The sequence below is a fragment of the Sminthopsis crassicaudata genome, chromosome 2 (genome assembly GCF_048593235.1).
Source record: "Sminthopsis crassicaudata isolate SCR6 chromosome 2, ASM4859323v1, whole genome shotgun sequence".
NCBI lineage: Eukaryota > Metazoa > Chordata > Mammalia > Dasyuromorphia > Dasyuridae > Sminthopsis > Sminthopsis crassicaudata.
The window spans coordinates 492,740,517-492,765,494 of NC_133618.1; the positions used below are offsets into that span (position 1 = coordinate 492,740,517).

Here is a 24,978-nt window from a genome sequence, read left to right on the forward strand (position 1 = left end):
TTCCTGTGCAACAAGAAATTCGTTTCTATACAAATATATTGTATCTAGGATATGCTATAACATATTTAACATGTATGGGACTGCCTGCCATCTAGGGGAGGGGGTGGAGGGAAGGAGGGGAAAATTCGGAATGGAAATGAGTGCAAGGGAAAATGTTGTGAAAAATTACCCATGCATATGTACTGTCAAAAAAAAGTTATAATTATAAAATTAATGTTTAAAAGTAAAAAAAAGAGAGTAAGAGAGAGAGAGAGAGATTTCTAACTGAATTCTAATTTATAATATATGACATATATGATTACCAGAATTTTTTTTGAAGACTAGAACTACACATGTTCTTCCACTTTAAAACAAATATAATAAATTAAGTTCTAAATCTTCACTTTATGACAGAATTTATTATAGAATTCTTTATTGAATAGCCTTACTTTCCTTTAATATAATATAATTACATATAACATGAATAATATATATATTATTACATATAACATTTGAGGATGCAAATCTTTTCATAAAATGATGTCTATCTGTACTAGGAAATATTTACTTTGATATACCTAGATAGATCTTTTGTCTATCTACTTCAGTGGTCTAATGGGTCTGAGATCAATTTGATTTTGATAAACTCTCCCTCCACCAGTGCAACTTATCCATCCTTCTCAGGCTATGTGATTCTTGTTCACATCTTTTGGTGAATCTTCTATCTAAGCCAATATTCTAGAATTCTTCAAGTTCAAAACAAGTTTTTCTTCTAAGTGATCCCAAATGTTCCTAGACCTTTATTTTGATAATCAACATTTCCATTTCCAAAACAGGAGTGTCTCCTTTTATTATTGCAGTGAAGCAAAGGGATTTGTTTTCAGAATCATGAAGATGCTCAAGGGTTCTGGACAAGGATTTCACTAGTTTATGTTGCTCTTGAAGCTTTTCCTACTAGTTTAGTTGTCCAGGAGAGATTTCTCCTGAAGAAGGTACATCTTTGAATCAGTTATTAAAAACAGTTTTACACTTAGAATGAGCTTTCTCAGGAAACAAACCCAATTACTTGGGGGAATCCATTTGGGGAATTGGGGGGAATATACAATATTGAATCAGCTAAATATTTTGATGGATTAGCTCACTATTCAATTTCTATTTGGAATGAGAAAAATGAGGGGGAGAAAGAGATACATAAGGAAAGAAGTATGGAGAATAGCTTTTTCTTCACTAAGAGTCTACCTCAAAAAACTTCCTTCTCAAAGAAGATTTAAATGCACTGAATTTGTCGAAATTAAATCTATTCTACCCAAAGCCAATGATTTGAGTCAAAAGATGCCATTTTTGAAATCATAAAACATGTTCTTTGTATGAAGCAAAAAGTGAAATTGGAAGTTCCTTAAAGGCAGGGATTCTACTACTCAAATCTTGTACCATTCCCAATGTGCTGCATATATTTAGCATTTAATAAATGTTTGTTGATGTTCTCATGCTTATAGGGAAGAACATCTTTCTTCCTCACCAGTTTGTAAGGAGAAAAAAGCACAGATTCAGAAAAGACCTGGGTTCCAAAGTCTGCTCTACCGCAGAACGCTGTGACTGAGCAAATCTCGTCTTTGTGGGCCTCGGTTTTCCCACGGTAAGGAAGGAGTTGAAATCTATAATCCAAGATGCTTCTAGTTCTGACAATTCAAGGCTTGGGAACTTTACTTTCCCGCTCTGATCTAAATTTCTTTATAAAGAATTAATTAATGACCAGAAGTCCCTTACAGCTATCAGTGCTGTAAGAATTATACGTTAGAGGACTTGGGCCTAAATCTCAGCGTCACTACTCTCTTGGCCCTCAGTTTCCTCATCTGTAAAATGGGGGAAGAGGAGGTTGGATTAAATAGCCTACAAGGTCCTCCTGGGCCTGTTTCCTTAACTATAAAATAAGGGGACAGCACTGGATGACCTCCCTATTAGCATGAAACCTCTTTAAGATTCTAGGACCTTCTGCATATGGCCCAGAGCCTCCCAGTAAAGTCACGTCTCCACCAGAAAAGTAATGGGAAACCGCTGAAATCCCACTAAAGAAAGTAGCTTGGACGTAAAAAGTGCCTTCTTCTGGCTGTGTGGCCGCTACTAGAACATCAGCTGCAGAAAAGGACGGGAAGGAGGCAGGGGAAATGCAGAAGAGACTAGAAGGCAGAGGAGGTGAGTGAAGGGGGAGGAGCGAGGACTCTGCCCCAGCCTCGCTGCTCGGCTCCAGCGCCGCAGTTCTCCCATTGAGAACGAGAAAAGGGCGGGGCTGGGAGCTGAGGGCGCGTTCTCGCGAGCGCGGCCTCCTGGACTCCAAGACTCCGCCCTCCGTCCTCTCCCGGCAGCGTCTTGGGGGAGGGAGAGGAGAGAGCGCTCAGGAGTTCTGGCGCGCGCACGCGCTCGTGCTTGCTCGCTCGCTCGCTCCCCCTCCCCAGGGCCCGGCAAAGCAGCCGGCTCGCGAGCCCCAGGGCGGGCGGGCGCGCGTCCCTGCTGACGTCATTGAGGCCGGCGAGCCTGTGCGGTGTGGGCTAGAACCCCTGGCGCACTCGCGCACTCCGCTCTTTTCCTTCCCTCCCCCTTCCCTCTCGTCCCCCCTCCCTCCCAGGCTCTCTTTCCCCCTTCTTTTTTTTCCCTCTCCTCTCTTCTGTCTCCTCTCGCTCTCTCTCTCTCTCTCTCTCCATTAGGATCCACTGAACGATGCGATCTCTGGGAACCAGCGCTGTCGCCGCCGCCGCCGCCCGCTAGAAACCTTTCCCCCCTTCCCCCCTTCCCCACAGCTTGCAAAGCCCCCCGAAGAAGAGGGAAAAGGGAAAAAAAGAAGAAAGAGAAGGGGAGGGGATGCAATACTAATCACCACCCTAATAATCCTCTCTGGTCTAAGGATCCACCCTGCCCCCCATCCCCACCCTCCTCTGGCTCCGGGCTCCAGCGAGTCTCTCCCTTTATTTTTATTTTTAATTTTTAATTTTTTAAAAAATAATCCTCGGTGTCCGCAGCCTAGCGCTGCTGCCGCTGCTGCCGCTGCCGCCGCTGCCGCCGCTGCTGCTTCCCCTGCCGCTGCTCCGGGTCCCCGGCGGTGGTTTGCCTCTTTTCGGATGCTTTGCTTGCAAACAGCGGAAAGAGACCCGCAACCCTGTCTGTAGAGCTACCAACCCCAGCCCCGAATCCAGCCTCCTCCCGCAGGTGACCGGAAAAGGGGGCAGTAGCCTGAAATCCACCTCGCGAATTTTTGGGGGGAGGGGCTGAATTTTTATTGTGTTTGGGGAACTTGATTTCTTTTTAAAAGGAAAAAAAAAGACAAAAAAGAAGGAAAGAAAATTAGCGATTTTTTTAAAGGACAGAAATAAAATATTTCTGGGGGGGTGGGGGGTCAAGCCGAGCAGGGGAGCCGTGCCAGCCGAGGCGTGCGGGCTGTTCTGGGTGTCACGATGGGATGTACATTGAGCGCAGAGGAGAGAGCCGCCTTGGAGAGGAGCAAAGCGATTGAGAAAAACCTCAAAGAGGATGGCATCAGCGCCGCCAAAGACGTGAAATTACTCTTGCTGGGTAAGAGAGCCTCGGCCACTTCCGCACCCCCACCCCTCTCCAGCAGGCCCCCCGAACAGCCAGGCTGCACCCTGTTCCAAACAACGCCCCTGCCGCCACCTCCGTGCTTTACCCCTTTCCTCCCTTCTCCCTCGTACTGAGCCCTGGAAGACTTGTCCTGAGTCCAGAGAGACCTTTCCCAGATTTGCAACAAGATAACCAAGCCGTTGCACACACACTAGTCTTCCGCCAAAAAGCCCTGGTCCCCTGCATCCTCTAGTCCAGCTTCTTCCTCCCAGTGTAATTTCCCACTTATTCCAGCCTGACACTGACTAGCTTCTTTCCATTTTGTCTGTCCCTACAGGGGCCGGAGAATCAGGCAAAAGCACCATTGTGAAGCAGATGAAGTAAGTCCCTATTGTACTGGGATTTTAATTCCTTCCCCCTTACTCTTTTCCACCTCTTCTGTAGGCCCTGTTTGTAATTCTTGCTCACAAACACATCACACTTTGACTCCCCCTGTAGCTCCCTTCCCACCTTAGGTGTTTCTCTTCCTTCCATCCCATCTCTCAGGAGGGTTGTTTTTAGGGAGGGGTGAGGAAAAAGGATGATGGTGGGGGCTGTAGTTGTATGAATGACAATGTCCGCCATATTGATCAGAGCATCATCACTATTGGCAATATTGTGAATGTTATTTCCTACTAGTGGGGTGTTTTTCCCTGTCCCTTCCCTCCCCACCCCACCCCCAACCGCCATCCTTTTCTCCCCTCCCCTTCTCACAGCTGCACCTGTGGCAGGGATTTATTTCTGGCTTGACTAGAAGATGAAGGGGAGGGGACCTTGTCTTTTGCTCTGGGTGGAAAATCGAGTGTCTGCTGTTCATGGTTTTGGTGCTGAATTGGAGGTAGAGGGGGTTTCTCTATCTCTAGCTTTCTCTTACTCGTGTATATATAAACATACACATATAGCCCTATGGGTTGGGAGGCTCAAAATGAGAGGGGAAAGTAGCTTTTCAGGTTGATGTGAATGGCACAGATGGAACCAGAGCAGAGCCATCCAACAGACCAGTGTCAATTAAGCTTAATGTCAGCTTTCTATCTCTCAGCCCTTTCCTCTCTGCCCCCACCCTTCCTGATGATCTCTTGACATGGGCAACTGGGTTAGCTCCATGCCACTTATATTATTTGTTTGCTGAATAAGGTATGTTATATATAAATCTACCTACCAGGCAGATTTACAAGTCTTGCTGCCACTCCAAATCCCCTTTTGCCCAAAGGCTCAGTCTTTCCTTAATTAGGTATCTGGAAATCGATTTTGACTGATAGAAATGTTTTCTTTTATTGATATTATTTTTACGTGAGAGAAAAATCTCAAAATCTCCATAAAAGCCTCACCCTCTTCCAGACTACACACACACACACACACACACACACACACACACACACACACACACACTTTATTGTTCCCCGCTCTTGACATCAACCATTTCTTGGGGAGTTCTAAAGCAGGTTTGTTTTAGATTTGGGGGAGGGGACTTAGAAGGTGGAGGTAGTGGGATTTTTTTGCTCCAATCCCCCCCCACCAATCTGTATCTTTACTACTTTCGTTCTTCTCCCCATTTGGAGTTCGTTTGAGACCGTTTAGTGAGGCTTTCACGTCGGTTTGCTGTGACACCTTTATATATACACAGGGTTCCTAATTAGGGGTTGCTATGCAGTAAACAAAAATGATTATTTTTCAAATTGACAGAATGGCTGAAGTAATTGCATCCCGCAGGAAAACAATGGAAAATAAAAATCTCTTTCTTGGGAAGTGGGTGAGGGAGGAAGCCTGTTTGCGATTTCAGAACTAAGATGGGGAGGGGGGGGCGGGAGTTAAAGCCCCAATCTTGCACGTATAACTAGCATGACAAGCTGGTTCGAAGCGGCGCCATGATTGTACCGTGAAGCAGCTCTTTAAAAATTCCCATCTGTTTTTCATATTGCTATATTTGCACGAGAAACCCCTTGGGGGGAGTTTTTGCAAGGGGGGCATCTCAGCTTGCTGCACCCCTCTGGAGCCAGGATTAATTTGACTTGGGGCTTCTTTAGAGCCCTGTCCAACCCAAGTGAATTTGGGAAGTGGGGCCTAGGGAGTTTCTATTGGCAACAAGGTGCATGCTGCATTTGCATTACAGGCCACTTATGATACACACATTCAAATAAATGACAATAAGCAAGATTTTTTTTTAAAAGTCTCTAATCTACAGAGACAGGTTCCCGGGCCCTTTAAAAGCCAGCGCAACCCGGCGCTGCGTTGTTTCAGGCAATGCGAGTGGTGGACAGCGCCCAGCTGAGGCTAGAAAAGTCTATTGGGTCCGAGAGCTCAGCAGCACCGGCCTCAGCCCAGTGACTGACCCGGAGCTGAAACTCGGAGAGTCTCGGCTACATTCGGGTGCTATTCGATTCCCTGGGAGGCTAGAGCCGAGCCACTTCGGAAACAGCCGAGTATGTTCGCATCTCGGGCTAGTCTAAGAGGGAGGGGGAAGGGAAGAAATCTCTGCAAATTAACTTTGCATCAGCCAAGCAGCAATTCTCCCCACGTTGACTTCCACACTTCCCTTGAAGATGCTACATAAATTAGGCTGACTTAATAAGGTGTTTAAAAATATATACAGATTCCCCAAAAGGGTAATATTATCTACCTCTTCATTCAAAGAGAGCTGAACTCTCCAAGGAGAACAGTGTGCCATTTTAGAATGAAAATTCCTAATTGCATATGAAGGAAATCTAATCAAAAGACTTCACGTAGACTTATCCTTGGAAGTCTCTGACATCCCAAATGGTTTTCCATATTGGCCTTTGGGGTAATCCTCTTAGGGAAAGACAAGCTAGTGTTGGAAGTGCACAAATAATCAGAAATCAGAACTGTCTCTCCCCACATTTTAGAATCTCGAAAATAATTTTGAGGGGGAAAGTGACTAGCACAAGATCAAAAGATTATTATGGGAGATGCATGACCATGGTCCAAAGATAACACTCCAAAAGGATTCCTGTAAAAAGCCACAGCGAGGACTCCATAGGTACTCATGGACAGAGGCTGACAGTCCTGTGTGTACGGCTCTGAAGGCAATGTGCCATATCCGAAGCTCAACTTATATTAGCTATGAAATGTGTGGCTAGTAACAGTGGTATTCCAATAGCACATTCTTATAAGTAGTTCTCATTTACAAAATCATGACTCGGAGCTTCTGAGGCCCAAATTTCTGTGGAGAAATTCAAGGGAATTGTGTAATGGGTGGGGTAAGGAAACCAAGATGGTGACTCCACATGCCCAGGAGAAATATTTAGAGTGTAGTTGCTGGTTTCTGTGCAATACAAAAATACCATTCTTAATAGCATGTAGAACATTCTACCAGACAACTGTTGAGATATAAAGTACTGGTATTATCAGTGACTTGGATTAGGGTGTGGATGGTATCCTTATCAAGTTCACAATTGATGTAAAATTAGGAAGAATGGCTAATATATTAGATGACAGAATTTGAATCTATAAATATCATGAGGATAGAAAGTCACTCAAGCCTAAAAAAGGTAAAGGATAAATGTAACATTTTACATTTGGAATGAAGACGCATTGATTTAACAAATACAAATGGGTTTGTCATGGTTAGAAGTAGTTTGCCTTAAAAAAAGATTAGGGGACATCAGTAAGCTGTAAGCTTAGAGCAAAGCAACAAATATGGCAGCCCCCCAAAAAGCACATTTTGATTTATATAAAGAAAGTCATAGCTTCCAGGAGTAAGGAGGTAGGGTGAAGAAAAGCCTTGAGTCGAGTGAACATTAGTTGAAGAATCTGAGGTTATTTAGCTTGGGGAGGAGAAGATTGGGGAAACATGATAGCTGTCTTCAGATTATTTGGAAAGCTGTCATTTGAGAGAGTGATCGACTTGTTCTCTTTGACTCCAAAGAACAGAATTAGGAGCACAGGCAGAAGTTTCCAAGTGGTACATTTAGGCTAAGTGGGAAATAGTTCTTTACAATGAAAAATACCCCCAAATAGAAAAGGCTTCATTGGGGGAAAAAATGGATTTTTTTCCGTGGGAAGCCTCCAAACAATAGCAAAGTAACCATTTGTCAAGTATATTAGAAGTGAAAATTCTTTGCAAAACTATGTCTATGTGTCTTCATACATGTTAAAAGTTTATTTTTCTTGCCTTCTCAATGGGTGGAAAGCAGGAGAGATAAAGGGACATAGACAATTGGAAGCTGAGAATGAAAAAATAAAATTTATAAGTGGATATTCTTATTCAGTTATGGGTTGAACTAGATGGCTTCAGAAGTCCCTTCCAAGACCAAAATTCTGTGATTCTTTTAAAAGAGAAAGCTTGAAATTCAAGGAGGTTAAATAGCTTGCCTAAGGTTGCTGGGCCAGTGAGCCCTGGAGAGGTACTTGGTGCCAACCCTCTGACTCTTATGTCCATTCATTGCACTTTCTGCTATCCCCTAACTCATAACCAGAAAGCTAAGACTAACACACCAAGCTAGCCAACATCAGCTATGGTGCTCTTTTATTTCACCCAGATTGCTGTGTCTTCTATTACACAGAATAAGCCATGTCCATGAAGCCAGTGAGAACCTTGTGATTTCGTAGTGGTGATAGAGAATTGTCAGACTGGCCCCTTGGTGGTGATGAAGGCTATTTTGGCACCCTATTTTTAGTCATTAGTAGAAAAGCAACAACTTTATTTCTTAACTTCATTTTCAATAGCTTCCATGTTGTAATGTGTTGTTCAGAATGCTAGAACAGATATGCTGATAGCAAATAATCAAATAAAGGAATGGGTATTGGATACTGCTTAGATAAAAAATGTTACACCTGGCTAAGAACATTGCAGAAATGGTTTGATTTCTTTTTAATTACTACTAATTTAGAGAAGGTATTGTGGAGGAAATTATATCATTTATGTGGTCTGTTTTCCAATTAGGTTGTCTTTTATGGCTTTGTAAAGCTTAAAGTGCTATACAATATGTATTATGATGATAATGAATGCCCAATAACAGAAAAATTTTGTTGAAAATAGTGTAGGGTTTGGTAGGGGTGAGAGTGGGGGTTGGAGTTTTGAGGGAGATGCTGAAATTGTATTTGTGTGTCTGAATTAGTGTTTGGTTTAGTTTGTGGCATAGAGTGGAATTCCAAAACATTTCAGAGCTAAGACATAAACAATGATAATTGAGACAGCACTAATATAATTTAAAATATTCTATGATTATTAAGTAGCTGTTTTTAGCATTTTAAATACTTTTGATCATTAAAGGTTGTGACTTTGCCCGTTAGATATTCTCATCATTTTTGTGCTCAATCTGTATGGCTCTTTTTATACATGCAGACTAATCAGGGTTTTAAATGGATGTGTCAATTTTATCTAATTACAGAAAAACATCCTCATGAAGGAATATTATAAAGAATTATATTTTATATGGGATAGAATCACCAAAATAACAATCTAATTGGCTCACAGGTTTTAAATAGTGGTAACTCATTGGGCCATAAATTTAATGAAAATTAAAAGTGAACTATGGAGGCAATTGCTAAGTCCGCTCACTTAAAGTTCATTTCCCACTATCAGGCACCAGATTGTAGAATTCAGACTGTTTTCTGTTGGAACATAATGGAATTTCTAGAAAGACTGGACTATAGTCCACAGAGAACAGGGGTGTGGTACAAGATTGGTACAAGATTTAAGTGGTTAACTTTATCCATTAACTGGTAGATTTTGCATAACTATGAGTTAACTTTTCAGATTTTCCACAGTGAAATAGAGTGTCATGTTTGGATATTGATATCTAAAAGGATATTTTCAATGACATTTTCAAACATATTAGTAATCTGAAGACTTCTTCCTCACCTAAGATAGAGCTATCCCTGACCAATATTATTATATGTAATATACTAGGTAGGTTACACCCATCCAGTGAAAAAGTCACTCAACATCCTTAAAAGAAATCACCTATTGTGATAAAAGCTGCTGGTTTCATTCTGCTAGTTTGACTTAATTTGTAAAAAAAAAAAAAATACAGGTTTAGAAATTACTTCATAAACAGTAGTGAACAGTTACATCCTTTATCTTCAGATAAAAACTCAGGACATTTCTGATACATTTCCAAAAGCTTAGATAGATTTATGCAGTTAGTCACATAATTTATAGATTTTTTTTTGGTTTAGGAAAACATTATGTCAGATATTAGTTGCCTTCTTTAAACTTATTCAAAAGGATGTACCTTGATATATCTTGAGACATCATGAGCATGAAAATGGTATTGGATGGAATAGAAGGCGAGTTTTCTATTGCTGATGGATAGCACTTTTGTTTTTCCTTTATTCCATAAGCCTAAAGATTTTTATGTCATAATAATAGCATAAAGTCCATCTGATTTCTCATCAGCTGGGGAATTCTTGATGTCTAATTACTGGTTGGATTCTAAAAAAAAAAAAATATCTCTGCTTGTTGCAAGTGTTTTAGCCAATCACAGGAAAGGTAAAGGCTCCAAGATGAATGGAGGTGGCTAAATAGAAATACAGAAGAATTGACTGCTCAACATTTTGGGCTTGGTTAGGCCTGTGGTACATAAAGATTGAACTGCATGTGTCTTTTGTGGTTGAGGTTATTGTATATTATTTCCCAAATTGTATTGTTCTTTTTTAGAACTCTACATCTGTTCAAGAAAGAAGATCACTGATTCAGGAATGAGCTCATTCCTGGTTTATAAGCGCTGTGCTTTTTCCCCACCTCTGTGGCTATTTTTTATTTCATATGAGCCTTCTCACATTTTATGTTTTCTGACATTAGGAAATAAACCCATTATAGTAGAGTTAATGAATACTCTGTTTAGGGGCAATGATTTTTTTGAGTTGAAACCTTAATTTGGAGTTCTTAGTTATTGTCATAGTATATGTGAACCTAAACGAGTATGTAATATTAAGTTGCTCCAAATATACACATATACATACACATACACACATATACACTTACACACACATATACATACACACAAAAAAATATTTTCAAACAGAAGCAACATTCTAGAATAATGCACAACTTCTTTTGCATTTTCAACAATTCCTAAATGATATAAATATTTGAATTAAAAATATAGCAAAGTGTAATATTAAACTACAACTATATAACATATAAGTAATAATTACAAATTTTTATGAATTAGCTAATTAGAAATTTTTTCAAGCTTAATTAAATGTCACAGGAATGAAGAGCATGTTTTTCTTTACCAGCCAAATGGTAAATTTATGTGATTAGAATCACATCAGAGATCAGGCACAATAATTTAGAGCAAACAGCCCTATTTAAAAGGGTCATAACTTCACTGTTAAATTGGCACAGCTTTCTGAGAGGTGTGAAAGGTCTCACCACCCCTTCCTTCAAAGAAGTCATAAAAGCCTCAAAAGCACTTTTTTTCTCAAAAGTCTATAAGCCTTTTTCTTGTTACCACCTAAAGAAGACCTCTTCCAGTGCCCAAGGGGCTATATATGGAGAGCTATAAGGGATCTTAGAGGCCATGTAGTTCAGTTTTCTCGTTTAACAAATAAAGAAACTGTGGTCCAGAGAGTGACTTGCCAAAGTTACAGAATGAGTAACAAGAGGCGTCATAGGAACCCAGGTCCTATTGATCTCAGAGCCATTACTGTTGCATAATGCAGCACTCCATCATGGCTTGAAAGTGATCCAGAGTTCTGTGGCCCATGCAAATTCTATAGGGTTCTAGAGGAGACACTGTAAATAGCCAATCTAGAATTTTAGGAATACAACAGCTTTCAAAAACGATATACTAAGTCATAGAGAGTTAATCTATATTGGCAGAGCACATACCCACGGATGAAACTAAAGACATTTGAAGTATCTTACTGTTAAAAACAAACAAACAAACAGCTTATCAATGTCAAAGCCAAACGATACCAAAACTTAAAACATATTATTTTCTTCCTTTCTTCATTTTTGTTGCATATACTAATAAGACCTCTCATGATTCCCTTAACTGCCAGTATAGTCCCCCAAAAATAATTTTGTATTTTATTTTTACACACACATACATATCTTAATCCCTCAGTAAAATGTAAGTTCCCTGAAAGAATTGTTGATTTGGGATTTGTTTGTTTGCTTTGCTTTTTGTTTTTGCAACCTTGGCACATGGCACACAGCAAACATTTGATAAATTTTAAATTGATTGTTGTTATTTGTCCTTCATTCTTGAAGAAGGCCAGTGACATATGGAGGGTGATGTGACTGACATCGTGGTGTCATTCTTAATAAATAGGTTTAGAGATGATTTTTCTTGCAATATTCTTTTGTTTTCTGGGTAAGAGATTAACTTTTTAGACCTTCCAGAAATATAGATAAGGTCTTGCTATCCTTCACATGCATATCTCATTTACAAGTTCTGGAGCTTGGTCATAGTGAGAAGCAGGAGAAGGGATCCCCATGAGTATTATTATGTAGTCTGCTCTCACCTCTCTCTGGCTCTGCAGTAACCATTACATAACAACATATATGGCCAAAACTAGTGTGATAGGAAGAAAGGAAGGAAGGAAAGGAGGGAGGGAGGGAAGAAGAAAGGGAAAGGAGAGGAGGAAGGAAGGGAAGGAGAGAAAGGAAGAAAGAAAGAGGAAGAAGCTATTGCACCAACTTATAACATTGATGAAAAAAGTTATAGTGGAAAAATCACTAATAGCTCCGAGGGTCTGGAGAGGTGGTTCTGGGTCCAGCTTTTCTATGATGACTTCCTGTGTGGTCTTAAGAAGTCACTGCCCTTCCAGGGGCATCCGTTTTTTCATTTGTTAAAATGAGGAACTTTTGACCTAGAAGATCTCCAGAATCTGTTCCCAATCTATATTATATGATTCCATATAATTTTAAGTTATGTCATTTTTGAAGATCTTGAAAAGTATTTTAGTCAGACCCTGTTTCACATAGGAAAAGCAAACAAATAGACAAATCTTGATCCTTTTGAATCCAAGGTCAGGAGAAGGGACAGTTATTCCAAAGCCTCTTAGACTATTTTGTGAAAAGCAGATAATTAGGGGACAAAATTAAATCATGGAAGTTCTCAAAGGCTGACCAGTTCTAAAGGACTATGGCCCACACACTTTCGTCATGGCATCACTTTCCTGATGTCATGGCCCTCTTTGAGAACAAAGAATAAATAACATCAATCAGGGAAGTCACGGTCTGAAAGGCATCTTAGACACAATTCTGAACCAGTTTCTCTCTGGCAAACACATCTTCAGAGCCAACAAACAGGACCTGAAAGTAGATGCATTGTAAGAAATGATGTGTTTGAGGGAGCAGCGCGAAGTGGTTGTCATCAGTCTTTTGGTGAGCATGGAGAGAGAGGGCCGAGGTAGGTGACTATAAAGCACCTATGCCAGGTACATCTGGGGGTGCAGGAGCTCCAGGTTGTGCTGCCCAAGAAACAGGCTGAGAGCTCCTGTCAGCAAGAGCAGAGAACAAGATGCATAAAATGGGATTTTAGGGGGAAAAAGAGTGGGTGTACCTAGCTTCCTACTGATTTTATCTTTTGAGGCATCTTTAGTTCTAATTTTCTTGACAGAAAAAAGGAAAAACATTGTGCTTTTTTCACACCAAAATTAAAATAAAATAGAAATAATTCTATAAAGGTAATAGCAGAGGCAAAAAATTTGTTTCCTAACCAAATCCACATCTAAAATTGTCTCTGCTATTAATATGTGGGAAGGGTTAACATCAAGTTCCCAATATCTTCAGTTTGATTTCCTAGTGATAATAGACTTTAATCTACACCTCAAATAACAGCTCCCAGGGCCTCGGTTTCTCAAAAGTACAGCAAAGAAGTTGGGTGTTTTGACCTCTGAGGTCACTTCCAGCTCTGGGCTCTATGATTCTAAGTCTTCTCGTCCAGGAAAACAGATGTTCCTGGTGACAGATGAACTCCCAGCCTTCTCTCTTGGCCACCTCCAGTAGAGGTCATAAATAATAAAACCATTAAGTTCCCAGCGCCCTTCAGCTAATTGAGAAAGAAAAGTGGAACATAAATCCACAGGAGTGTTAGCTCAGGGAATTGAGGAAATCAGGATGTATCAGGCCCATTTTATGATTATCATGGAGAGAGGAGTGGAAGCCGAGAGGTGCTGAGTTTGTCTTGTAAGTCTTTCAAGGCCTGTCTCCATACAGAGCAGGATTTAGAAGTACAGCAGCATGACTGAACAGAAGAGGAATAAAAGAAGCCCTGTTCTCCTTTCTCCCAGGGGCAGAGGGCAAGGGGAGGAGTACAGGGAGCATATGGACCTGTGGCTTTCTCAATTAAAAGGTGGCAGACAAGTCACAAAAAATATGGGGAAGTCACAGAATGCCTGTTTCAGCCCAAAGATAGGCCCTGTGAGGCCTTCTAGAATTATATGACAAGAGGCACTAGCTACCATATTGAAGAGGCAATATGCTACAGTACAAAGATCACTGGAATTGAAGTCTGAGGATCTGGGTTTAAATTCTGGTTCTGCCACTTGCTATCTGGGTGACCTTCTTAGGTAGGTTCCTTAATTTCCATCTTTTCTGTAAGAAAAAAAGATTGAACTAGTTGGCTTTTAAGTTTTTTTCCACTGCTACATCTATGCTACTATGACCCTTATAGCATCTAAAGGTTTATGGAGATTTTTCTCACATTAATCCTGCAAAGTAGGCTTTTTTTTTTGGGGGGGGGGCAGGAAGAGAGGATCTGGATCTGTGATTAATTAATTAAAGGGAATTAATAAGGGGAATAAGCATTTAAATAAGACCTACTGTGTGTCAGACACTGTTCTAAGTGCTTGACCAGTGATTTCATTTGATCCTCAGGACAACCCTGTGAAGAGGGTAATGTTATTATCCCTTATTATTATCTTAGGTAAACAGGGTTAAGTGACTTGTCCAGGATAATATGGCTAGTAAGTGTCTGAGGCTGATTTGGAACTCATTCCTTCCTTATTCCATGCATTCTATCCCCTGCTACTTAGATGCATCAGGGAGTTCCTAGGTGAAACCAACCCTTTTGCCATGCCATGCAGATTAGTTTGTTCACTTCTAGTTCAATCCCTTAGGTGTGCTTAGCCCTTTTTGACCCTATTTGGGGTTTTCTTGGCAGAGATACTAGAGTGGTTTGCCATTGCCTTTTCCAACTCATTTTACATTTGGGGAAATTGAGGCAAACAGGATTAAGTCTCCTGTCTAAGGTCACACCACTAGGAAGGATCTGAGGCCAGATTGCATCTCATGTTTTTCTCACACCTGGTCTGGTGCTTAATTATACATAGGAGACAATTAATAAATGCTTGTGGACCAACATAATCTCTGGCAAATAATTTAATCTTTGAGTGCCTCAAGGCAATTATCTAAAATTGTGAGTGGCAGAGTAGGTTCAGATCTCAGATACTCCCCAGCTCTGTGATCCTAGGAGGTTACTCAACTTCTGTTTGTCTTAATCCAACAGAGAAGGAAATAGCAAACCATTCTAGTACTTTTGCCAAGAAAATCCCATGGATAGTATTGTTGTGTAATGGTCCATGAGGTCAGGAAGAGTTGGACACAACAATGTGAGACAAATACAAGTAGGAAGAAAGATGCTCCCCCTCCTCAGAAAGATTACATTCTAATAAATCAGTATGGTCCTGTTTAGGACTAACAAGTGTTGTTATTCCCATTTTACCAATGAGGAAACTAAAATTCAAAAAGATTAAGGGGCTTGCTCATATAATTGTTGTTGTTGTTTGTCCTTCATTCTTGAGGAGAACCATAACATTAGAAAGGTGATACCATGATGTGCAAGTTGGACCTAAGTAAGGGAGGGCTGAGCAAGGTCACTCGCCTTAATTTCCCCTCCAGAGCCATCTGGGTCCAGTGACAAGATGTAAATGGGGACCAGTGGAGATGACCCTGGATATGATAGGAGACCTTGACTTTTTTAAGCTTGGGTCTTCAACAAATTTCTGTTTGACTGAGGCTTCACCCAGTCAATGATTAAGTCTCAGTGGCAACTGAAGCAAAGAATCTCCTCTTTCATCTAGTCCCCCCAAAATTAAATAAATGCCTGAATGAATATGGAAGGAGAAGACCTTTGGTGTTTCTAGTCGAAGCAGAAATGACTGCTATTTACATTCAATTTACACCAGTCAGGACCCAAACAATGACCAAATGAGGCTTTACCTAGGACCTATTGGTGGCTAGTTAGAATCAGATTGGTCTTGGCTTAAGGAATGGTCCTTAAGAAAGAAATCTAGCCAGTAAACCTCAAGATATCTTGGGAGGGTTCAGAGGTGCAAAAGAAAGGGAAAAATGTTTTTAAAAACATCTGTACATCAGGATATGATGCTTTGTGTGGACAGAAGGAGGAAAGGAAGGAGGAATGGAGGGAACAAGGAAAATATGGCAAGTGACTTTGCATATCCCTCCCTCGTTTAAATCCAATTCACTTACATGCCATGGCATCACCTCCCTGAAGTCATGGTCCTCTTTGAGAACAAAGAATAAATAACAACTCTCTGTGAGTCTAAAGCTGACCCAAAACTGGAATTGGTCAGTTGAAACACTCCTTCCTTCCCTCCCTCCCTCCTTCCTTCCTTCCATTCTTCCTTCCTATCCCAATAAAACTAATATATGCAGAAAGCATAATTTAAATCTGGGCTTTCATTATATAATCCTACCTCCCCAGATGTTTTCTTGGTACCATTGAGGAACAAGAGGTGTTTGGAAGGACTGGGACAGAGGCTGCTTACAGAAACAGATATATTGGCCCATTATAGTAGTGCCTTCCTCCTCTTCTTATCACCTTCTTGTCTTTTGAAACCAATCCAATCTACCTCTTCCAAGATAAAGTCTTTTCCTAGAAATCATTGATCTCTACAGTCAGAATTCACACTTTTGTTATCTTATTGCCTCCTTGTTTCAGGTGTATGTATCTGTGAAGAAAGAATTTGATCTTGGAAATCAGGGGACCCAAGCTCAAATTTAGGGACTGCCCATTTCTACCTATATCATCTTGGGCAAATCATCAAATTTCTCTGAGATCTCTTCATCTATAAAATAAAGAACTTGTGCCAAATGCTCTGATATCCCATCCAACTTGAAATTCTATGAATCTTCACTTCCCAACCAGACAAAAGGGGCCTTGTAGATCAATATGTGTGTACTTTTGTACTCTATGGTGCCTAACACAATGCTAGGTACACAAGTAATTTCAACAGATAGATGCTTATTGCTTCACTGATTGCTACAGGTCCAAACCACTTTTACCTGGCTCAGATCTTTGTGTGAGAGACTGGAATTTGCTTCATTTACTACGCTGCCACCTTCCTTAACAAAGGGAAAGAATGTAAGGTTGATGAAGGTCCTTAGAAAATACCAGTTTTTCAGATTGACTACTTTTCTCTTTACTAGGATTTTTTTTGTTCAGAAGAGAATGTGCAGCCTCTTAAATTAAACCCTCCAACTTGACAGGTCTTTAAAAAGAGCTCTTGAATGTAACTAGGTCTATCTTTGTGCATTCGGTCTGATATGTGCCTTCACATTCCAGTGGGGGGTCTGGACCAGTTTGTTAAAATGAGGGTTTCATTCACCTGCCATAGAAAGAAAATTCTTAAGAAAAGCAGCAATTGCCCAAAGAGGCTGAGATAAAGGTAATATACTGGCATGGATTATGAATTCTCCCTCTTGTGCCAGGGGGGCAGGCTGGTAGGCTGCAGATGTTACCTGAGTCTTGTAGAAAGAGCAGGTATTATCGGGAATACTGGGATGCTGTAAGATGAGGGAAGATTCTAGGGTGCAGGAACAGTGGTTAGCTCTCTATTTCCCAGGGTAAGCTTGGTGGGCGGTGGGGGATACCAAAAGGTCAAAGGAGCCTGCATCTGTCTCTTCCATAAAACAGGACATCATTGGCACCATTATCAAATACTGATTCAACTGAAGGGAAACGGAGAATCCATACGATTTTGTGAAGGTACTGTAGGGTTACAGAGCTTTGCGTTATGAATTGTTTGCCAGGTTTGGTTCTCATTGTGTGGTCACTATTGAGTACCCTCTCTAGTCTGGAGATTAGCAATGTTTCCAGTATTTTTAGGGTCAATCAGTACCAGCCAGCCTTTTTCCTACAGCTATATTGAAGTAGGATAGTAACCAGAATATGTACTCTTTGGCAACAAGAAAATTGTCTGAAAAGAAATGTAGAGAACTGGAGAAAGTACTCAAATAAATAACCAAAGTCAAAAGACCTGTCAGGACATCTTCTACTGTTTGCTGTGTGACTTTAGGCAAATACCTTACCTTCCATGAGCCTCATTTTCTTCAGGCTATAAAGTTCTGAAATTCTATGATTATATACCAGTGGAGTTAGAAATCCTGGTGATAATTTATGTTGAGTTCCTTTACCTACAGAGACCAAGTAAAAGGTCATTCTGGGTTTTAATCAAGATTTGTGAACGTGGTTGAAGTTGAATGATATTTCATGTATGCAAGGGAAGGCCAAGAATTTAAAGTCCTTTGGTTTTCTCCCCATAGTGCAGTCCTATCAGTGTTCACAGTATCATCTGACTGGTGAGGGAATATGGATTTGGAAAGGACTATTGTGGAAACTTTTTGTTGTTTGTCCTTTGTTCCCCAAGAGGACCCTGACATCTGAGGGGATGCCATGATATGCAACTGAGTAAATTTAAGGGAGAGAGAGCTGAGCAGAGTCACCTGCCTCACTTTCCCCTCCAGAGCTATTTGGATCTAATGGCATAGTTCAAAACAGCTGGAGATTACCTCAACAATTGTGGGAACACATACAGACCAGAAGAATCTTTTCAGACAAACTATCTTTCTTACTCTCTGAAACACAAAACACTTTGAAAAGGTCCTGTAAACCTAGGGAAAGAACTCTGGGAGATGAATATGAACCACTACATAGAATTCCCAATCCCTCTATTTTTGTCCACCTGCATTTTTTATTTCCTTCACAGGCTAATTGTACACTATTTCAAAGTCTGATTCTTTTTGTACAGCAAAATAACTGTATGGACATGTATACACATATTGTATTTAACTTATATTTTAACATTTTTAACATGTATGGGACTATCTGCCATCTGGAGGAAGGGGAGGAGAGAAGGAGAGGAAAAGTTGGAACAAAAGGTTTTGCAATTGTCAGTGCTAAAAAATTACCCATGCATATATCTTGTAAATAAAAAGCTATAATAAAAAAAAAAAGAAAGAAAAGTTTCTGTAAAAACCGTGATCCTAGAGTTAAAAAATAAAGAATAAATGAAGGAAAGAAGAAGATAGCCAATGTCAACCCAGATTCAAAATGGCAGCATGGGTAAAAGTAGCTGTAGGTGCAGTGGTTAATCAAAATAAAGTCACCAGAAGACAGTGAAATTTGGAGGAAATAAAAGGAGAAAAACAAGAAAGTCCCAGACCTGATACATTTGTATTTATGAAAAATGCTTTGTTTTATTTTTTATTTCTTTAAAATTTACTTCTGTCTTCCAGGAGCAATTAAGGGAGAAATTTAAGAAATAAGAGGGATTTTCCTATAGTACTTCAAGATTCACAAAGTACTTGCCTCACAACCTTTATCCTTCTCCTTTGTAAAAAGAAGGGATTAGACTAAACAGATTGTAAAAGTCATTTCTAGTTCCCATAAGTCTATGAAGTTGATAATACAAGCATTATTACAAGTAGCTAATACAAACATAATTATCCTCATTTCATAGGAAAAAGGCTCAGAGAATGAAGTGATCTATCCATGATCATTTAGAACAAATAGCTTCCATCTTCTACACAATTTCCAGTATCAGTATTCCCAAAGCATAAGTGTGAACTGAAATCCTTGATGAAGAAGCTGCTGTGGTTCCCTATTGCCTCTGGAACTAGGATGAATTTTAAAGCCCTTTCAGATCTGTTTTTAAGCTATTTTCTCTGACTGAGCTCACTTCAGACATCCTCACATAATCTGTATTTCAGCCAAATTGAACTATCTTGCTCTTCCCTTTATGCAACATTCCATCTCCTTTCCCCATGTCTGGAATAGAACGTTCTCACTGCTCATTTACCTAGCTCCTATCAAGGCTCAGATAAAGCCTCACCTCCTACAAAAGGACTTTCATCTTTCTCCCCCAGATGGCAGGTTGACCAATATATGTTAAATATCTTAAAGTATAAGTTAAATACAATATATGTATAAATGGCCAAATAGTTATTTTGCTGCACAAAAAGAATCGGACTTTGAAATAGTGTACAATTAGCCTATAAAGGAAATCCAAAATGCAGGCGGACAAAAATAGAGGGATTGGGAATTCTATGTAGTGGTTCATAGTCGTCTCCCATAGTTCTTTCGCTGGGTGTGGCTGGTTCAGTTCATTACTGCTCTATTGGAACTGATTTGGTTCATCTCATTGTTGAGGGGTCACGTCTATCAGAATTGATCATTATATTGTATTGTTGTTGAAGTATATAACGATCTCCTGGTCCTGCTCATTTCACTCAGTATCAGTTCATGTAAGTCGCTCCAGGCCTTTCTGAAATCATCCTGTTGGTCATTTCTTACAGAACAATAATATTCCATAACCTTCATATACCGTAATTTACCCAACCATTCTCCAATTGATGGGCATCCATTAATTTTCCAGTTTCTAGCCATTACAAAGAGGGCTGCCACAAACATTTTGGCACATACAGGTCCCTTTCCCTTCTTTAGTATTTCTTTGGAATATAAGCCCAGTAGTAACACTGCTGGATCAAAGGATATGCACAGATTGATAACTTTTTGAACATAGTTCCAAATTGCTCTCCAGAATGGTTGGATCATTTCACAACTCCACCAACAATGTATCAGTGTCCAAGTTTTCCCACATCCCCTCCAACATTCCGCATTATCTTTCCCTGTCATTCTAGCCAACCTGACAGGAAGCATTGCCTTTTTCTAAATTATACTTCTAATCTACTATAGCTAGGACACTCTATACCTGAGCTTTTCAGTACTATGTATAAAGGAAGAGTAAATAGGCATTGAGAGAGCTTCCCTGAAATAAATTGAAGGAACTTTAGTTCATGGTTATTTATGTGACTAATAGTGATTAGGTCCTGAATGATGTGTTGGACAGAGAAATTCAAGTGCTGATTCCTGAAGCAAGCAGGGAGAGGGTACTGAAAGAACTCAGTTTAGTTTCAGTGAGCCATGCTCTGGGAAGGTCCTCCAGTCTGAAATCCAACTTATGTCAAACCCCTGAGACCCACCCACCCTCTGTAGGGCTCTCAGAAATTCTCATGTCCTATCAAAAATACCAGTCATGCCCCTGAAATTAAATTTTCCCCATAAAATCTATTTATGGGCCAGGGCTTGGTGGCTGCCCCCCTTCAGGCCAGTCTGCCCAGCATGGAGTCTTCCCCTTTACCCCACCCCCATGCCATGTGGTATCTCTCCCTGTGCTTCTCATTCCCCCTTCTCCTCCCTATAGCTGCCTGACTCTTTTAGGGTACTATGTCCTTTCCAGGACTTAGCCTGAGAGCTAAGGGCAGGCCCCCACCTCTTGGGGTGCTCCCTTTCTCCTGGGTAATTGTGAGTTCCACTGAAAACTTGCCTTTTTATGCTTTCCCACTCTATTTCACGTTTACCATTCCTAGTGTCTACTGTAGCTCTTCATCTTGTTCCCCCAAGTAAATCTACCTTTTGCTAGAGAGAATCTTCATGTGACTGTACCCCAACTTTTGGTGTCTACCATCTGGTATCTATATCACCCACATCATTAAGAACTTTTTTTTTTTTTGCTTGAAAGTTAATTCTTGGCAAATAACTAACCCAAAAGTTAGGTGCTGCTCTAATTTGTAGTGAAAATCATTGAATAGTGTCCTAAGGCACAGAGATAGGTGACAGGAAATTGGTAGCATGAGAGCCTTTTCCCTGATCTAAATGTACCCTTTCTAGAGAAGGGATATGCTTAGGGTTGGACTAGTTGGACATGTGCTTCAGAGACCCAAAGAATAACCTATGCTTTCTGCATTTCTCCAGGGGAGAAAGAACAATGACTGGAGTCACAAAAAAATGCTGCATAGTAACCTAGTGCCATTGGAATTTGTCTTTCATCTCATTTAATGCTTAACAACAACCCTGGGAGGAAGATACTATTATTATCCTCATTTTTTGTTTGTTAATGTTATTGTTGTTCAGTCATTTCAGACATGCCCAACTTTTCCTGAACTTTTGGGGTTTTCTTGGCAAAGATACTGGAGTCGTTTGCTATTTCCTTCTCAGCTCATTTTACAGATGAGGAAACCGAGAGAAACAGGATTAAGTGACTTACACAGAGTCACACAACTACAAAGGATCTGAGACCAGATCTGAACTCAGGTTTTTCTGACTCCTACATCTATTGTTCTATTATCAAATGTCTGCTGACCTTGGAAGCACCTGTTTGCTTAATATCAGCTTCCAGATCCTTAAAAAGTTAAAATTAGTTCATTATTTTTTTAAAACCACAACTACTAAGCACTAGATAGAACATATAGAAGGTTTAGAAACCGAGAGAAACAGGATTAAGTGACTTACACAGAGTCACACAACTACAAAGGATCTGAGACCAGATCTGAACTCAGGTTTTTCTGACTCCTACATCTATTGTTCTATTATCAAATGTCTGCTGACCTTGGAAGCACCTGTTTGCTTAATATCAGCTTCCAGATCCTTAAAAAGTTAAAATTAGTTCATTATTTTTTTAAAACCACAACTACTAAGCACTAGATAGAACATATAGAAGGTTTAACATTTTTTCATAAATCTGCACAACCTTTCTCTTTCAATAATTCATTTTCTTTGTCTTAATTTTTTGTCATGCAAATTGTATTCTTTGTGTGGAAAAAATGCTTGTTTAATGGAACTGCTCTAATGAACCAAATATTCTTATTTCGGTTACCTCATATATGTGGACTTCTCACAGGAGAAGGACTCTGAGGTAGGACTTGGAAAATGAAGGAAATAGCCCAGGTATAAAAAGTACAGGCCCAAGAGTGGACTAACTATCTGCCATTTAGGGACCAACCTAGCATAGTGATTCATTGCCAGGTTTATTGTAATATAGTTAATATGTTGACCATAGCAGTCACCAAGGACCTTATCCTCCGACACACAGGCTTTGAGATTTATGTAGGTGGAGGAAGAATTCACATCATTGAAGTCAGAGATCCTTGGAGCCTTGAAACCTAAAGCAACATGGAAGATGAGCTATGACCATATCATCCTCAACATGGCTGATCTCATCCAAAGCTAGGCATGATTGTGCCTGGTTTGTGCTTGGATTGGGTACTCAGTACAGTTGGCCAGTGATCAAACTCAAAAGGAAATAGAGGGATCACTAAACAGAACATAAGGATCCCTCTGGGCTGCAAATATTTGGAAAACCATATATTACTATTATACTATTTATTGTATTTTTTCGTTAAATATTTCCCAATTACATTTAATCTGATTCCAGTTGTATAAAGGAGTGGGCCATGCCTTCAACATCTCTGCAATGAGCATTTCCCTGAGGGGCAGCATGGTTGGCGAATGAATAAATGAAAGATATTTATTAAGCACTCACTGTGTATAAACTATTGAGCTTTAGCTCAATATGGGAATAAAACAACTTGGGAATAAAAGGAGAAAAGCAATATGGCCCTTGTTTTCAAGAAGTTCACATTCAATCAGGGGAGGCAACAGAAGTAAGAGGTCTCAGCTGATAGACTTGTATTTGAATCTCTTCTCTACTAAGCAGTGTCACCTTGGTCAATCATTTACCTTCTCCAAGTTTATTTATATGCAAAATGAAGGGGCTGGATTCGATGACTCCTGAGATTTTCCAACTCTAAACCTAGGAATCTATGACCTATCAGATAAGCCTTCTATCTAATTATTTTCATTGGGAAAATTTGCCATTGAAGATTGCACTATTGGAAGCTAATTCTTCATGAGGTTTTGTTTTAAGAAAAAGATTTCAAAATTTAATATATAGGAGAAAAAAATGCTGGTTGAAATATTTTCTGAGTTTAATTAAATTTCAAAATTAGAAAAGTGATCCACGGTCAGAGATGCTATAAAAACAGTTCCTGGTTAGATTGTGAGGCTAAATTAGAGGATTATGAATATCATAGTAGCTTCACTATTTCAAACTGAAAAAGTTCTACTTTTAAATATGGGTTCATTTTGCAATTCAGTTGAGAGAGAGAGAGAGAGAGAGAGAGAGAGAGAGAGAGAGAGAGAGAGAGAGAGAGAGAGACACTCTGAAACACACAAGTAAGAAACATTTTTCTGAACAGTAAAAAATCACTTTACAGATTCAGCTTTCTATGCAAAGAGGTTTTCAAATGCCTCTTTTTGGATTTTTATCTTTCCTCGCCATTGCACAAATTAGGGAACCACTAGCCCAAATGATTGGCAGTGGGGAATGATTTATTTGGCTGATTCAGGGGTACTGCCCTAGTTCTCTTAGCAGTGATAGGAAGCAAGTCTTGGTTCCTTAACAAGCACAGGGAATGACCTGAAACTTGAGACCACTGGACAATGGAACTTTCTCGACCTTCTGATTTTTGCAGTTAGTGTGGGAGAGGGAGGGAAATAGTGACAACCTAGGACAATGACAGAGGATCGGTACATCTTAATTTTAGAACACCCATTCTTTCCCTGAAGTTGGGAGAGATGCCCTACCCAACCCTAACCTCCTGACTCCAGTTATAGCCATAGCCATAGTTTCCACTCGTATTTCTTCTTTACCAATATCTTTTGGGTATGTGTCTGTCTTTCCATTCCCACTACTGTCATTCTAGTCCAGGCCCTTTTTACATTATCCTGGACTAGCACAAATGCATGTTAGCTGACCTCCCAATCTCCATTCCCTCCTCTAATCTATCCTTCCCATTTATGATAGACCTTTCTGAGCAGTTACATGCATTATGTCACTGCCCTGCTCAGAAACATAAAGTGACTTCACTTTTCTTCTGTGTCATAAGCTCTGTCTGGCTTCTGAGGCACTCCATAAACTGGCCCTATCCTGCCTTTATATAGTTATTTCCCATTATTCCATAACAGAACTATAAATTGGATAAATAAGAGACCCCAAAGGGCATCTGGTCCAAATCATAGATGATTTATTTCTGCAACATTGCGAACAAATGGTCATTCAACCTCCACCTGAAAATTCCCAGTGACAAGGAATCTGCCATTTTCTAAGAAAGTCCATTCCATTTTAAGTCAACACTATTGGGGAGTTTTTCCTCATATCCATTTAAACTAGGCCTTTTTGCAGTGTCCCAGTGATTCTTGCTCTGCCTTCTGGGGCCAATAAAGTAAATCTAATCCCTCTTTCAAAGCATAGTCCTTAAAGATAGCTCTTGTTAATTTCTTCTCAGTTCTCTTTTTTCATGCTAAAGATATTTCCTTCTTTCCACTGATT

At 40.0% G+C, this 24,978-nt stretch overlaps 1 protein-coding gene across 2 annotated transcripts in view; it reads left to right on the forward strand.

Moving 5' to 3' along the window:
* The first annotated feature begins 3,337 nt into the window (after positions 1-3,337).
* Positions 3,338-24,978, forward strand: part of GNAO1 (G protein subunit alpha o1) — a 242,860-nt gene continuing 221,219 nt past the window's right edge. Inside the window, exons 1-2 of one of the 2 annotated variants that reach the window (XM_074293463.1) lie at positions 3,338-3,543; positions 3,887-3,929. In XM_074293463.1, coding sequence (XP_074149564.1) covers positions 3,426-3,543; positions 3,887-3,929 — 161 coding nt within the window. In that variant the 5' untranslated portion in view covers positions 3,338-3,425. The remainder of the gene's footprint in view (positions 3,544-3,886; positions 3,930-24,978) is intronic. The other variant, XM_074293462.1, reaches the window with a different exon arrangement.